The sequence below is a fragment of the Myripristis murdjan genome, chromosome 11 (assembly GCF_902150065.1).
Source record: "Myripristis murdjan chromosome 11, fMyrMur1.1, whole genome shotgun sequence".
NCBI lineage: Eukaryota > Metazoa > Chordata > Actinopteri > Holocentriformes > Holocentridae > Myripristis > Myripristis murdjan.
In genome coordinates, this window is record NC_043990.1 from 29,585,804 (window position 1) to 29,601,145 (window position 15,342).

Consider the following 15,342-nt stretch of genomic DNA (forward strand, 5'->3'; position numbering starts at 1 on the left):
GACCATTATTTCATAATGCTCACTCAGATTTGCATCAAAGTTAAAGCAAAACACAACTATGTTTTTTTTTTTTTTGTTTGTTTTTTAATCTTCAGGGTCTCCATTCAAGAAATGCATTGTCGTGGAACTTCATTTTTGTGGGAAATTAGAGAAATCAACTGATGAAATGATGCACCCCAAAGAGCCAATAAAGATCTTTCTGGAGGGTGCCAGGCTTACATTGTGCAGTCTAGTTTTCCAAAGGAAGGAAGGAAGGTACCTTGTGCACATGAGGCCCATTTCCACCAAAAGGTTCCTGGTAGTATTTGGGGGGCAGGAACTACTACAGGAACGTCCTCCCACTCGGCCCTCTCAACTGCCGTGTCTCCACTGAGAGGGCCGAGTAGGAGGAAGGTTCTGTTAGCACCCGATTCTTTTGTTGAAAGAAGACCAAGCTAGAGTCAGTCTTCAATTTTCAGATGAAATATTTATTATGGTCACATATAAAGTAAGGCAGCGCTGGGCTCAGGGTGACAGAGCTGTCGCAGGATCTCTGTCAGAAAATGAGCACCGACATTAGGAAATGATGCACATTTATCTTCTTGGGCTGGGCCTGCCCCGTACAGAGGTTGGACTTGGCCAACCAGTGTCCACGCCTTGTTTCTGTAATGTTTGATGCTAGTGTGTGAATGTTGACTGGTAGTCCAGTCATTTTATGAAAAAACCTAGGACAAATTGCAAGAGAAAAAAACTCAACTGATTTTGTATCCTCAGTATGTCCCAACAAAGGGACAACAAAGAAATAATCTACCAAACACAAATTTCCTTACTTTTTGTGCGATGTTTAGTTGTTCTGCTTGTGGTTGAACATATCCTGTCATCTGAAGACAACAGACAATATGGCCAATGTAGAAGAGCGCCATCGCTTTGTGGAGCTCGTGAAAAAAATTCTGCCGCTGGACACTGACCAGCATATGACACCAGCTGAGATGCTGCAGCATCCATTTCTCTTCATGGAGCCTTCACTGAATCAGCAGGCCCAGACAAGGAAGAGACTGTTTGTCGATGCTGTAGGTGATGTATTGTGCTGTATCATTTCACTCTACTGGAAAGGCAGGATATTCAAATAACTTTTGATGTCAGCAGGAGCTCAGATGTCCAGAGCCCAAAGTGTAAGAAGAGGAGAATCAGGTATGCTCACTTACATCTGTCAAGAGCAAATTTCGCCTATATCTCACCAAAATTGGCCAAAACTGTTTGAAGCCATTATTTGAGCTTTGGACTTTGCAGAGCTACTTCCCCAAACACAACCCCTGCTGTAGAAATGGCTGCTGCCCAGCAGAAGAGGATCAGGTCACCGCAGCAGCAGACATCCAGCCTGGTCAGCCACTCGTCTAAAGGCTTACAGCTTCTTTGTGTTTGTAGCTTTGAACTGAAGTGTGAAAACAAATGACTGTTCTTTTCAGAGGTCACAGCAAAGAGGAAGACAGACCAGAGCTTCTTGAGAGGGGATCGTGAAGTCTCTCTGCTGCTGTTTCTCCAGCAAGGAAGAGGAGGACCAGGAAATGTCCTGCAAGCAACTTTCAAGTCCAACGTGCCACTAAATCCAAATAAAATTTGTTAAAACAAATTAATTGTTTACTTTCAATTTTGCCATTATACTTGACTCTTAATTTTTGACTAACAATTAATATAAAAATATGGCTTTGTCTTGGTGTCAAACTCTTAGTTTGAACTTATGATACAGAGGATGTTTATGAAATAAAGCAGGAGATAGAAATATTCTTCATGTCACAGGCGTCAACTGTCAAGAACACCTCCACTTCTATGTTTTAGCCCATGTTTTCCTTTGAACATATTCTTAACACATCTTCTGAGTGTTTTGCAAAGCAGACAATACCTTTCACTGTCAGTGTTCAAACATCACCTCCAAACAATTTCAATGCCTGTTAAAGTTGAGACGAATAAAATAAAAATCTGACATTGATCCACAGACCTGACTTTATATCATTTTAATAATTATTTGAACAGTTTTCTTTTGATAAAAACCTAATTTTAACCCCCCATGAGGTTTTTTTTTTTTTTTTTTTGTCTTTTTTTTCCCTAATTCCTTTTTTCTAATAATGCTCCCAGCAATTGTTTTTGCCAATTTGCAAAGTTCCTTTTTCCCATGTTTTTGAGAGACATCAGGTGAATTTGCTCAGGTCTCAGAGTGTTCAATGTGTGTCAAACATTACTCTCACAATGGGTGATCAAACATGTTGTTTTACTCTGAAAGATGGCCCAATATCAGTCCACATTTTCACTGGCCATCATTTTTTCAGTCGCTGATCAACCAGGGAGAGGTGAAATGATAACGTTTTGTCAAAAAATAAAATGACTACAATCTGTAGTTCTAGTTCTCTCCTTGTGTTTTGTACCCTTTTCTATAAAATATAGACATATATTATTTTCAGTATTTTGTTTTCTCTAGTGAATGATACACACGGGGGTTCACACCCTCAGACCAGGCCAGCAAAGACATTATTATCTGCTTAAACTCACATACTAGTTGTCATTATATGAAACATTCTCATTAAACAACAGCTGAAAAGTTGTGAGAACAATTTGAGCGTTGTGAGCTTCATTAAAGGAATCACACAGAGGGCAGCCCTTCAGCTGCACTGTCATCTGGACCTGTTATTTATAATGCTGCATCATGAACTCTAGGTCTGTGTTTGTCCACTAGGTGGCACTACTGGAGACTGGGACTGTTACGCTCTGCAAACTACTGGCAGTTTGAGTAGCTGATAGAATGAAGCTGTATGAATGGTGCCTAAATGATTGTAAATAAAAGGCTAGGCTTAAATTGATCATGAACCCTGTGAATGCATTTTTTTTCTTGAAGTCTTCTTTCCATGTTCAAAACCTTCCAAGTGCAGCCCAAGATGCTCCACTGCCCATGGTTCAAAATCACACACACCAAGTGAAGCGCTAACTAAGAGAGAAACAAATAAATTTAAAGGGGATCATAATTTCCTAAATGAACATTATGCTACATGTAAGATCACCTTAAACTAGCAACTGCTAACATAAACGTGTTGAGTAGATATTTCCTGAGCTAATGCATCAAGACAGAAGTAGGCTGTATTCCTGTAGACTTGCATTCATTTAGGCTCGTTTCTGAAACCTTCACAGATACACAGGTTTGACACCTGCTGGCCATTAGAAAGAAGGCAGGTTGAAGGCACATCTGCCTTGGCATCACTTTCCAACCCAGGAGGTGGGTTCCCAGAGACCGAGGCAACAGCATGGTACACCTTCTATACCCATTTATGGTGCACAAACAGAGATAAGGTTGAAAATCGGTGAACTGCCCTTTAATGAGCATAGCTTACAGTTAAACAGTTGTATTCTCTAATGCGTGACCGAAGTTTATATACGAATTAAAAAGTCATTTATAGAGTCAGAATCATGAGTGTTTTTGCGTTTTCGAAAAACTGCTGAAATAATTCATTTTTAAACATGGCGGGATGTAGCTGGGAGTTTCTCTTTTCTCTGGAAACATTCTAGTGCTGCCTTCAAATACCACTCGTACGACCTTTTGTGTAGTTAGTGTGTTGCTTCTTTCGTGTGGCGTCAGTGTATTCAACCACTGATTCCTACTTGTTATTCTTAAATGTCACGTTCAATACAAAGACAAGTACATTTTCCCGACTCTCGCAGATCAATCTTATGCAGCGCGTTCTTTGGGCATTTCTGTTTGCGGGAATATTTCCGACAGCACCGGAAGGCAGCATTACGTTCTCCCTGCCTGAAGCGTGCTGGCCTGACAAGGACACAGTGGGCTGGAATGACATTTGTGTAAGTTAGCTAACTAATGCTTGCTAGGTTGTTACAACCGTGGACAATGCTGTAATTTCTCTATAACACCTGGCCGGTAGAATCATTACATCTCCATCGACTTCGATGGTTTCCGTTTCTGAAAGGTAACGTAACAGGCATGTTTGCTAAGCCGGTGGCTAACTGTGAGGTTCATACTAACTGGTAGTTATCCTTACAAGCTAGCAGCTAGCGTTAGCTGGCACAGAAGTCAATTAGCGACTCGTCGTGTAAGCTAATGTAAATGAAGGGCTGTTGCCCAGCCGTTTAGCTATTTGTGGAAAGTCAGCTGTCACTCGTCAAGAAACGACTTCTATTTACAAAGAGTCTCGGCAGTAACTGCTAAAGTGAAGCGACGAGTTTTCAATTGACGAGGAGTACTTATTCTTAATAAGCTAACATGATGAAGAGTTAGTAGTGGGAATCTTTGCATGTATAATAACTAACGTAACGTTAGGGCATGGCAGCTATGTAAAAATACAATAATGGCAGTATGAGTCACGGAACATCTGTCTTCCTTGTCACCAAAGCATTGATCCCACTATAAGCATGTAATGTAGCATGAACCTGGCTGGACATAGCCTGCACTAGGACTACTATATTAACAACGGTTATGTGAAGTGTCGCCTGTCAGTGTGGTTCCAGCTACATTACATTGAAGCCATTTGGATGGTGCATTTTTCTCCGTTGGTATGAAGAAGCTTCAGTCCTCAGATCACTGACATTTACAAGCCTTACAATGACCGCAGAACGACCATGTAAGAGCAAAGTGCAAGAAAAAGAAATCCAATACAACAACTGAGGAGAGTGAAGTTTTTTTTTTTTTTATTTTTTTTTTTTAATATGATCACTTTGGACATTACTTTTAACAATTTGGAGAGTATAAAGCATGCTTTTATGTTGCAGCAGATCTTTGCTAGGTTAATGTCTGCTCGATGTGATCTCTCAAATGTCTTAGCCTTTGATTGTGAGCCTGAGGTCTGCCGCATGTCATGTGCCGCTGGCATCCTCTCTGCTACTCTAAAAAATTGAATGCAAGTTCATTGCAAGGCCCAAGAGAGAGGAACTTGGTGGTTCAAAATGTGCTTACTGTAAGCATGTAGAAAAAGGAAAGTAATAAAAATCGCAAATTGTGACAAAATCCACAACTAATTGCTTGTATCCGCTACCAGTAGTGGAAAGTGTTCTAGAAATTGCTACTCAAGAAGTGCTGTTACTTTGCTGATGTTTTAATTAAGTGGAAGTAGAAATACTGGTGCAAAAAAATCCATTTAAGTAAAAGTAAAAAAAGAAGCTCTTTTAAAATATACTTGGAGTAAAAGATACATTTTCAAAACAATAACTTAATTAATTTTGATCTTGCCCATGCAGTTATAAAATGATTAGATACAAGGCTCAAACATTATTTTTAAAGATGTGTTGTGCAATATTGCTAAAGGTTGATTGAAGTGAGGACCCTGTAGATTCAACTAGCCCAAAAAAGTGTAATGCGCACAAAATATGATGGTTGAGTCTGCATGGCTCATCATTGGGCTGACTCACTTTTTTTTTTGTCAGTTGAGTCTAAATGGTCCTCGTTTCCATGGGCCCCCTGCAGTTTTTCATCTTGCAGCTTTTATTGTGAAATTTGGATATGGATAAAAGTGCACACGCAAAGTAAAACTGGATTCCTCCTCTCATCTTAGTTGACTGGTTGATGGTTGTGAAAGCTTCCCCAGTTTGTCAGTCTGTGATGGTCCTGTTTTTGATGCTTATGGAGTGTACAACATTTGTGATTTAAAATGTGGTTTAGTACAATAGACAATAGACATAGATACCATGGATTCACCATGATCACCATGACATACCATGATTTTGCATGTTTAGTATAATATCTACAAACTGTATACTTCAATTTTCTGCTAATCTTCTGTGAAACGGCCAGGGAAAATAGTCCTTGGCCAATTTATACAGCCAATTATCAGTTCTGTGGTTTATGAATGGGAAATTAGTTGCAGAAGCAGAACATTACAAGGTGGGTTTTTTTGTTTTGAAAATTTGTTTTGAAAATTGATACATTTTGATTATATGGTGTGAAGTCTTTAGTAACCCCACATAATATGCAGAATGGTTTGTTACAGTGTAAAATTTACTAAATTGTAAATTTAAAAGTTAAACATTCAAATTCACTGGTATGGTATGGTCCTTTAAGTAGAAATGCACTTAAGTAAATGTAAAATTACTTATAAAAATACTCAAGTGCACAAAAAGCTACTCAGTTATAGTAAATGTAATTACTTTCACTTTTGGCAGCAACATTTTTCGGGACATTCAGATTAGTGAATGACTGTTTATGTGACCAATTATGAGGCACATTGGCTGACAGATATTGTTTTACCACTGTGACAGATTTTTCAACAAGCTCATCAGATAATCAGCACTTCACTCTCCATTATGAAGATAAAAACTAAATTCATTGAGAGATAAATATGTGCACAAGATATATTATTTTGAAATGTGTCACACTTGCTTTGCAGTTGTAAACCCTGACCTGCTTGATTTTATTTTTCAATTTAAATTTTGTTTCTCCAGTCCAGTGTTGTCTGTGCACTCAATATATTTTGCTCTGCCTTCTCCCAGGTTTTCGGAGTAGAGTCCAGCATTATACGTGGAAATTTTCTGGAGTTCTACAATCAGAAGCAGGCGGCTTCTCTGGGTTTGTCGTCTCCTCCTCAGCTGTGGGTGATGGTTAGCCGGTGACTGGGGTTGCCCCTGCCCCTGTGGTGAATGGCTGTGAGCAGAGGGGGCATTGCCTTCTGGGTGGGATGTGTCAGGAGCCATGGCAGAAGGCAACCCATCAAACAACACTGGACTGTCAGCCAGGTGAGGCTGCTCGCTCACAGGACTGGGGTCCCATTTCAGTGTTACTTGTAAGGGTTCTATCAGTCTGGGTTTTTGAAGAAAAATGCCAATATTTTTGGAGGGTGCCAATAGTTTGAATCGCTATGACGTTGTGAAAATGACAATCACTTCCAGGTAGAAAACAGGTGGTTAATTTGAATTGTGGAGGATTGTGAGATCGTCAAACTTGACAGTTTCTGTGGTTGTTATCCAGCCATAGTTATAACGCACATGCAGTTAACAAATGCAGTTAAACGCACATATGTTCTGGTATTTTTTTAACCTGTTTTTTTTTCTATAGTTCTTTGCTTCTTTCCTAATCCCCTTGTTCCCTGTATTCTTGAAAGAAATCAAGTGAATTTGCTCACATTTCAAAATTTTAAGGGCTTCCCCTAGATAACCAGTGTAGTTTTGATAAGTTCTGCGGAAAATATGTAGTCAGTCAAATTGTATCATATCCATCATATCAGCAGTGGATGACACTGACTGAACAGATCTAAGTTTTAATAAAAGGCTAATATTGGTCCAGTATGGTCCAGCAAAACAACATGGTGGTTAAACCGTATTGTATATTTAAAAATAATCCTACCCTGTCCTTCTTGCTCCTTCAGACAGCTGACTGGCAGTGCATTGGTCACACTCGACCTCTTAGCAGTGCATCGTGGGCCCTCGCACCTCCCAACAGCCTGAGATATCAAAATGTGAAACAGCCAGTGCTCTCTCACCCATTTCACCATGCCAGTCAGCCGCAAAGAGCTGGTTGCTTTGAAGAGGAATGGGAGGACTCGGTCTCTGTGTGTGTGCTGGTGCGACCGGGGGAGTCCTGTGGCCAGCATACCCTGGTGGAGATCCCTCTGTTTGGCCAGACTAAAACAGGAGAGCACCTTGCTCCAGGGGTCAACAAGTCCATGGAGTTTCTCTTCCCCTTGACTACAGTAGATGGCAGCAGAGAGGACGACATTAGCGTTGAGATGAAACCCCACAGTTTGAAGGGAAACAGTGCTGATGCTGGAAAGAGAGAACATGGGTGTTTCCGAAGCCTATTCGAGGCAGAAGGATGTCCGGCACCGTTCATGTACGGATCTCGTTTTTATTGTTTTCACTGCCCGGGTACAGAGCCCGTGTCTGGTTTTGGAGTTAAAGATAGGCATGGTATTGGACTTGAGAACAAGCCGTTGGAGATGTCTCTTCTGCTGCCCGTCTCTCTGTGCAGCCCTGCAGAGAGAGCAGAGGGGGATCATAATGGAGGGGAAAGCGAAGGAGAGGAGAAACTGGCCTTGATATATGAAAGGCTAAGGATAGAGGTAAGAATGGAGAGTTTGTCTGACTTCTTTATCCAGTGTAGTTTGTGAGCACTAGTGGCACTACACACTAGGAAGACCAGGTCCCTGATTTGTTTCCATTACATGTGCATCATGTTGTTGAGCATGGGATCGGCATATTACACACAACAATGAAAACAATGCAACTTTCCAAACAGTCCAAAATAAGATATCGCAAATGTGTTTTGAGCTGGGAGATGCATTCAGCATGTTTATTAGGCGTCATTTTTATCAGGAAAGTCATTTTTTAAAAGGGATAGTTCACCCATTTGGAAAAAAATATATGATGTTACTTCCTCCCCAGCTGTTGTGTAGGGCAGTAGTGGCTCTATCCTCCTCTCATTGTTACTGAGTGCTGGATACTGGCTGGATGCTCCAAATGCTAACTGTTAGCCTCCTGCCACTGAGCTGGACTTCCACCCAGCTAACATTCTGAAAAATAATCTCCTTAATCCACTCAAAGAAGGTTTGACATCACTTTACCAGTGTCACTTTCCTAAACTGAAATGCACATATGGCAGACAAGTGCAAGTTTTGCAAGTTGCTAGTTTTGCTGGAATTACTGTTTACAACTGTATTTTTGGCTGGGCTGATAATCGGCACAGCATAACAGACCATTGTGTCTGTCAGTGAGTGAGTGTGTAAGAGAGTGAGAAAGCCGAGTGACTGAGATATATGCCTCCGATGTGAACAGCCAAACTCCCGCATGTCCATGATTTTACACTTGGCGACGCATCTGCTACAAGACCAACTTGACCAACTATGAACAATATTAATGTAACTTACAGATTCGCTGGTAAAAAATAATTTTCATATTTCAATTCAATTCAGTTCAGTTCAATTCAAATCTCCTGATTTCGAGTGATACAAATCAAATGGCTGTTTTAAACTTTGTGAATGTGGCAATAACATAACAATAACAGAATTTTTTAAGAGTTGGTGATGATGAAGACAATAGATGAAACACGATGACACAACCTGTTGCAGGATAATAAGCAATAAGGTGCTACTTCTAATTCATAAATCATCCTTATGAGCATCCTCATGAATTTCAGCATTAATTTATAGTTGAAAATGGTATGATGAACATCTGAACATGTAAGACTTCTTTTTGCCCTCTTCTCAACCAGATGAAATGTGATCAGTATGTAGTTGTAACAGTAGCGTAGCAGTTTTTCTTGAGCACTTTAGTCCAAAAGACGACCACTTTCGATTCCCCCCTCAGGCGAGTAAAATCCATGGCAAAATCTGGAACATTCTGTTTTTGTTTTTCTCGACTCATTGAATGTATACAGCTTTTAAATACTCATTGTGTTTATGAACAACTGAAAAATGAAATCCCACTGAAAAATAGTCTAAATGTGAATGTTCAATCAACATATACAAGTAGTAGGTCAAAAACATTCACTTTTGAACCTGTTTTAACATCTTTTCAGTGGTGACCATGGCATGGTGTGCGTGTGCATGTAGTCAGAATGTCTACCCAGAGAACATCTGGCTCCAGAGATAAGGGTAAATAAAGTATATTAAAAATGTTCAAAAGCATTTAAACTACTTCTCATTAATAAACATTTTATGTAACGGTTCATAAAAGGCAGCAGCATAAAGAGCAGCAATTTAATTTTGCTCTAAATCAACAATAACATCAGAGCTACATGACAGTTAATAATGTTACACATTCAGTAACACATGGTACACATTCATCAGTGGACCAAGGGGGCAAGACGAGGTAAAGATGTTGTAACGGCAATTTCAAATCATTTCCATTTTTGTTGTTACGTCACAGATGGGGAATGAATTCCACACAGACCCAAAATAATTGAATTTCCGGTCATGACTTGTCTTTTAGTTTATGATTTATTGAGTTAGAAGGCAGATGTAAAAGGATGAACATACCCGTTTGTTTCCACTGCTGTGGTAGTGTGTTGATCTGTTGCTGGTCTGGTGAGAGCTGTGTGCTCCCCACACCTGTGCCCTCACACCTGTGCCCTCAGTTCCTGTCACCTGTGCCTACAATACTATGTGCCTCTAGTGACTAGGGCTGTAGTCAACCAGAGAAAATCTTGGTCGACTAAAGTCCTGAAATTTCGACCAAAAGTCGACTAATCGGGGGGCAGCGGGAATACAAAAAAATATATATATATATACTATTTTTAGATCAATTAACTGGACAGTAGCCTGCCTGTTAGCCTTCTCCGCCTAAATGAATTATAAATAAACATAAACAACAAGTATTTGCAGTATATTAAATCGTTTTTGACCTAATTATTTTTGCACTGAATGATCATACTTGCCAACTCTCCCGATTCACGCGGGAGACTCCCGATTTTTAACCCTATCTCCTGCAATGCTCCCGGTCAGTAATTTCTCATCTCCTGCCGCCCTCCCGTTTTGTCTTTTCTCCCGGGAATCTCCCGTAATTTACAAGCCACAACTTTGTTTGCTAATAATAATGAGAAACGCGCAATAACAAAGGTTTTATTTTGAAAGCTGAGACCGAAAGCCGCTGCAGCTCCGTTAGTTTAACAGAAGCTGTAACACACGGCGAAATATTTAACTGTAAATAAAAGTGCGCATTTTCCAGCCTGTCATACAATGCCGAGTTTACTGACTAATTATTAAAAACCTGGATGTGTTCTAAATCTTAACCGGCTCGGCAGGCACTAACATCCCCGCATATCTTTTGCTGCTCCACACCACAAAAATCTCCCGGATTTTACTACTCAAATGTTGGCAGGTATGTGAATGACACACTGGAGTCGGTCGGCTCTGACAGCGTTGCATCACGTACTCAATATATATCATAGCCTATGATTTCCGTTTATGTCAAGTTGCCGTCGTCGCGGGTGTGTGCGCCTGCAGTTATAAAACGATTAGACTAAAACTTTGAAATATGCCAATTCTAATATGTTTATACTCAAAACTGATGCAGCAACCTAAAGCAGACATGTTAGCTTACCGTTTTTAGGTGATATGCCATGTTGGTTGTTGAGCTGTGATACGCAAACTGTTGTTTGCAAAGTTTGCATTCGACTTTTTTTTCCATCTATATGGGTAAAATGCTGCCAGACTGATGACGTCTTTGACATGGTAGAGGACTAAATGTTCATTAAACGTTCTTAATTAAGCAAATAGTCGGAAAACCAGACCTAATTTTTTCTTCATTTCAGAACATACCGGCCAACCCATAGACATAATATACGTATATTATGTCTATGGGCCAACCCATAGATATAGAAATCTATGGGCCAACCTATCTGTCTCCGCCAGTGGGTTGGGCTAATCCAAAATTGTGAAAACAAGGGGGGTGTTCCGAAGACAGACTGTTACCTGTGAAACCGTTTGTTCTGAAAACACTTAGTGCTTTACTCCTGATAAAATTAACATGGCAAATAATCGACCAATCAGATTTTGGTCGACCAAGAACGTATCGACCAATAAATCGACCAGTCGACTAACAGACTACAGCCCTACTAGTGACTGCCCCCAAGTGTTCAAAAGAATAATCCTAAGGTATATCTAAATTAAATAATATTACATGCCAACAGTAAACATAAATGGCTCTACAGATGTTCAACAAAAATCTTACCGTCAGAACAAGAAAGTAGGCAAACTGCTGAAGCAGCAGAACTGTATGATCAAAACAGTGTTGGATTCTGTTGTGATGTGAACACACAGCAGCCCTGTTTAACTGCATAAATAAGCAGGTTTGAAATTTGCTGTTGAGTACAGCTGCTGGGTTAGGGTTAGAGGTCAAAACAGCTGCTTTCTAAATGAAGCCGCAGTCCAGCCATATAGCAGGATTTGACCTAGTTCTGCTGCTGTTATCAGCGTCCACAAACATCTGCTAACTTGTGCTCCTCATGTACCACCCCACACCAGAGCAGCAGCAGCCACAATGAAGACACAAGTACATTGCTTGAGTTTGCTATTGTTTTTTTTCTGCATTGAACACATGTACACATATTGGAGGACAAAGTAACAGCTTTGTCCAGAGCACTAAAAGATGGCAGGCATGTAATGTTGTGGCTAGCTTCTTCTTTTCCTCCACTCCCCTCTATCACATGTTTCACAAGCCTTTCAGGCTCCTGCCAGCCACCATAGTAAGTGAGGACCAGCACAGAGAGCAGAGACCACACAAGAAAAGAGTTCTACTGTTACTAATTATTTTTTGAAATAATAATGTTTGAGTTTACTGTTTAACAGTTTGAGTGGATTAAGGTGGTCATATTAAGTTTGTTTTTTCTTGTTGGCAGAGATTTCCTCCAGTCTCAGGTCTCTTCTCTGTTGCAGCCTCATTTTATGACTTTGGCAGAAAAGACATATGTATTTTTATTTTAAAAAATGTTGCCTGGTGCAGGTTTAAGACCATAAAGGTGAAAGCACATGACATCAACTTCATGTACTGTGTGTTGTGTACTGAGGCTGTCTCTCATTACCAGTGAATAAATCTTGACTGTGTTGCAGCTTCCCAGCTTCTTCTTGAAGAGCCATGATTACACCATGTACTCCAATGATGTAGAATTCGTCAACGGGCTTATAAACACCAAGACCAGGTGAATCTCTTTTTTCTTTATAATCTGCATCATGACTAGCCAAAGGCAGATCATTCAAATCCCTAGAGCAGTGTTTCTCAAACTTTTTCAGACCAAGGACCACTTATCCCCCCCATGCTCAAAACCTTTACTTGTTAATCCTTTAAAACCATAGCAAATTCACTCTTTTTCCCCCCAAAACATGGGAAAAGGTGATTAGCAAAAAACTGCTGGAAAATTTGTGAGATATTACACAAACTGTCCAAAAATGACAAGAAATTAGAAAGAAATTAGCAAGCAATGTCTGGAAAATCAGCAAAAGAGAAAGAAAGAAAGAAAGAAAAAAAGAAAATCTATCTAGGCTACCTACCACAAAATTACCACAAAAATTTTAAAAGAAATTCCAAGAGAATTCAAATTTAGTGGGAAAATAAACTGAAAATGTACCCAAAATGCATCTCAAAATTATAAAATAAGAAGAAATGAATTAAATTTTTACTCAGTGTTTAATAAAAAATAAAGACCCACCCACAGGCTCCTGGGTTTCAAAGTGTCCAATTTGGTCTTTAAGAACCAGAAAACCTGACATCAAAGTCCAGCTGCTACAACACACAGGACAAATTTCAGATTATAAGGTAGGCCTATATGTCAGTCCTAATCCAGTGCCCCGGCTGTGGTCCTTAAACAGCACTTGTGTTCCATGTAGGACCTGATTCATTTGCAGGAGTGCTTCTGGCGTGAGGCCCAGTCCTCCAGGCTTTTTGAATAGGTCCTGTAAAGGCTCTTCATGGAATTTAGTGTCATCATTTTTGGGTGAATTAATCCCTCAAATGTATTAGGAGTGCACCAACAAACAGTGTTTCCACCCTTTAATTCTTTTGACTAATTGCAACTGTTTTGCTGTGCTGTGTTGGCTGTAGGGGCCGTCTAGTATACCAGCTGACCCTGTCCCTGTGGCGGCTGCTGTGCTTCTGTTACTACGTGGAGGCTCGCCTGGAGGTTCTGAAGCTGACCAAGCACATGGAGGACGGGACCATTAAGGCTCGCTGGAGGATCAGGGGCCTTCCCTTCCACACTCTGCTGCTGCGCTTTTACCGCAAGGACAAATCTCACCTCTACAGGTAACACTCACACACACTGGGCTGGTATACTGATGGCATTATTACCAGCATTATGTTGTTTGTTAGACTGAACCTGCTAATTACAGTCCATGCCGAATTATTTGACAACTCTGCTGTGATCTTGCAAATTAAGTGGTTCTTATACATATTCCCAGACCAGATGGGAAATCTGGGAGGCAGTCCTACAGAGTTCACTGTGAAATGGTTAATGTGGATGGTGTAAACACCTTGATGCACACATACAGGCCTTGTGCATCTATGTCTTTTTATGCAAGGACAACCCTATACAATCAATCCTGCAACAGTTTCCTCCAACATAGCCCGCATGTTTACCACGTACAGTATGTCCTAACTGCCCATTGCATTTACAGTGAGTAAAGGTGCAAGATTATGCAGGATCAGTATGTCAAATAATGTGGCTCAACAAAATAACGCCACTGAATGCTTTTGAAAGAGCACATTTTGTTTGGTTAAATAATTTTTTCAATTATTTCATTAGATTAGGACATCCACCACCACACACACAGTCCTTGTATAAAGCTAGTGTCTAGCCCTTGATGTACTATACTCCTATATATTAAATACGCAGTGTATGGTATGAAATATTTTTAACAGATTTTTTTTTTATTTGAATCAAACCATTGTCACAGGTCATATGATGCATTCTCTACTTTTTACATCGGCCATGATGGACTTATTCACTGTCATAAAGTTGAAAAGGTAAGCTGCCAGCTGCATTTTTTGTATTCACAAAAGTAGGGCTGGGCGATATATCGGTATTATATCAACCTTATGATATGAGGCAAGACACTATCTGGGATTTTTGTTTATCATAATTTCATGATATAGCATAAGTGATGTCTCTTCCTGGTTTTAAAAGCTGCATCACAGTAAAGGGATGCAATTTTCTGAACTTCTTAGACTGTTGCAGTTGCTCTATTGTTCATCTCTACCTGCTTGTTTATCATATCCACATTACTAATGACTGTTTAGCAAAAATCTTATGTGTAACTAGCTCATGAATGTCCTTATAGTCATCCCTGCATCCCTAGCAACGCATCACAGTTAGCTGGTTCCTGTATTGGATTTATGACTGTGTGTCATGACAGCCTTCATGATGCAGCCTGCATGCTGCCTGCTCTTGCTGTCTTGCAGGTGATGCAGGCTCAGCCCCCCGTCCTGCCCAGGGTAACCTCACTGCTAGCGGGGGCTCTGGTGGCGCTGGGGGTGCAGGAACACCGACCTGCTCTGAATCTGCTGCCCCTCCTCCTGTCCTCCCTCCGACAGGGCAGAAACTGAGGGAAGGGGGTTGACAGGAATACAGCCTGGTGGGATGGACGTCTATGCAGTGCTTACCAGTTTAAATTTCTAACCCTAAATAGGAAAACAGAAAAAAATGGAAAATGTCGTGCAGTATTCCCAAAGCTGAACTTTTTGCTTGCTCTTTCATTTTTTAAATTTGTTTTATTATTTGAAAAAAATTGCAATTGGAATAGTAGTCTTGAATGCATAACTAGGGTATTACAGGACCACACCAGTGATTTTGCATGTTTATGGATAGATCTACAAAATGTATAAACTTCACATTTCTGCTAATCTTTCCCCAAAGCAAGCAGTTGCAATATCATTTTTCCTCTCTTTTCT

The 15,342-nt window shown here is 40.3% G+C and overlaps 1 protein-coding gene across 3 annotated transcripts; it reads left to right on the forward strand.

Annotated features, from left to right (window-relative positions):
* The first annotated feature begins 3,741 nt into the window (after positions 1 to 3,741).
* On the forward strand, positions 3,742 to 15,342 carry c11h6orf136 (chromosome 11 C6orf136 homolog). 3 transcript variants are annotated; one of them, XM_030063029.1, is made up of 7 exons: positions 3,742 to 3,822; positions 6,460 to 6,702; positions 7,332 to 8,024; positions 12,510 to 12,598; positions 13,498 to 13,698; positions 14,349 to 14,418; positions 14,854 to 15,342. In XM_030063029.1, exons 2-7 carry the CDS (start codon positions 6,607 to 6,609, stop codon positions 14,995 to 14,997), a joined length of 1,293 nt encoding a protein of 430 aa, XP_029918889.1. In that variant the 5' UTR covers positions 3,742 to 3,822; positions 6,460 to 6,606; the 3' UTR covers positions 14,998 to 15,342. The 3 variants fall into 3 exon arrangements, with proteins under 3 accessions (XP_029918889.1, XP_029918888.1, XP_029918890.1); XM_030063028.1 differs by having other exon boundaries at positions 3,781 to 3,947; XM_030063030.1 differs by having other exon boundaries at positions 3,798 to 3,822; positions 6,573 to 6,702.

Bases quoted from the DNA above. Each gene is read 5' to 3' on its own strand.
- c11h6orf136 (XM_030063029.1), top strand. From the start codon at position 6,607: ATGGCTGTGAGCAGAGGGGGCATTGCCTTCTGGGTGGGATGTGTCAGG. The intron at 6,703-7,331 runs GTGAGGCTGCTC...TTGCTCCTTCAG, and splicing joins AACACTGGACTGTCAGCCAG to ACAGCTGACTGGCAGTGCAT. The intron at 8,025-12,509 runs GTAAGAATGGAG...ACTGTGTTGCAG, and splicing joins ATGAAAGGCTAAGGATAGAG to CTTCCCAGCTTCTTCTTGAA.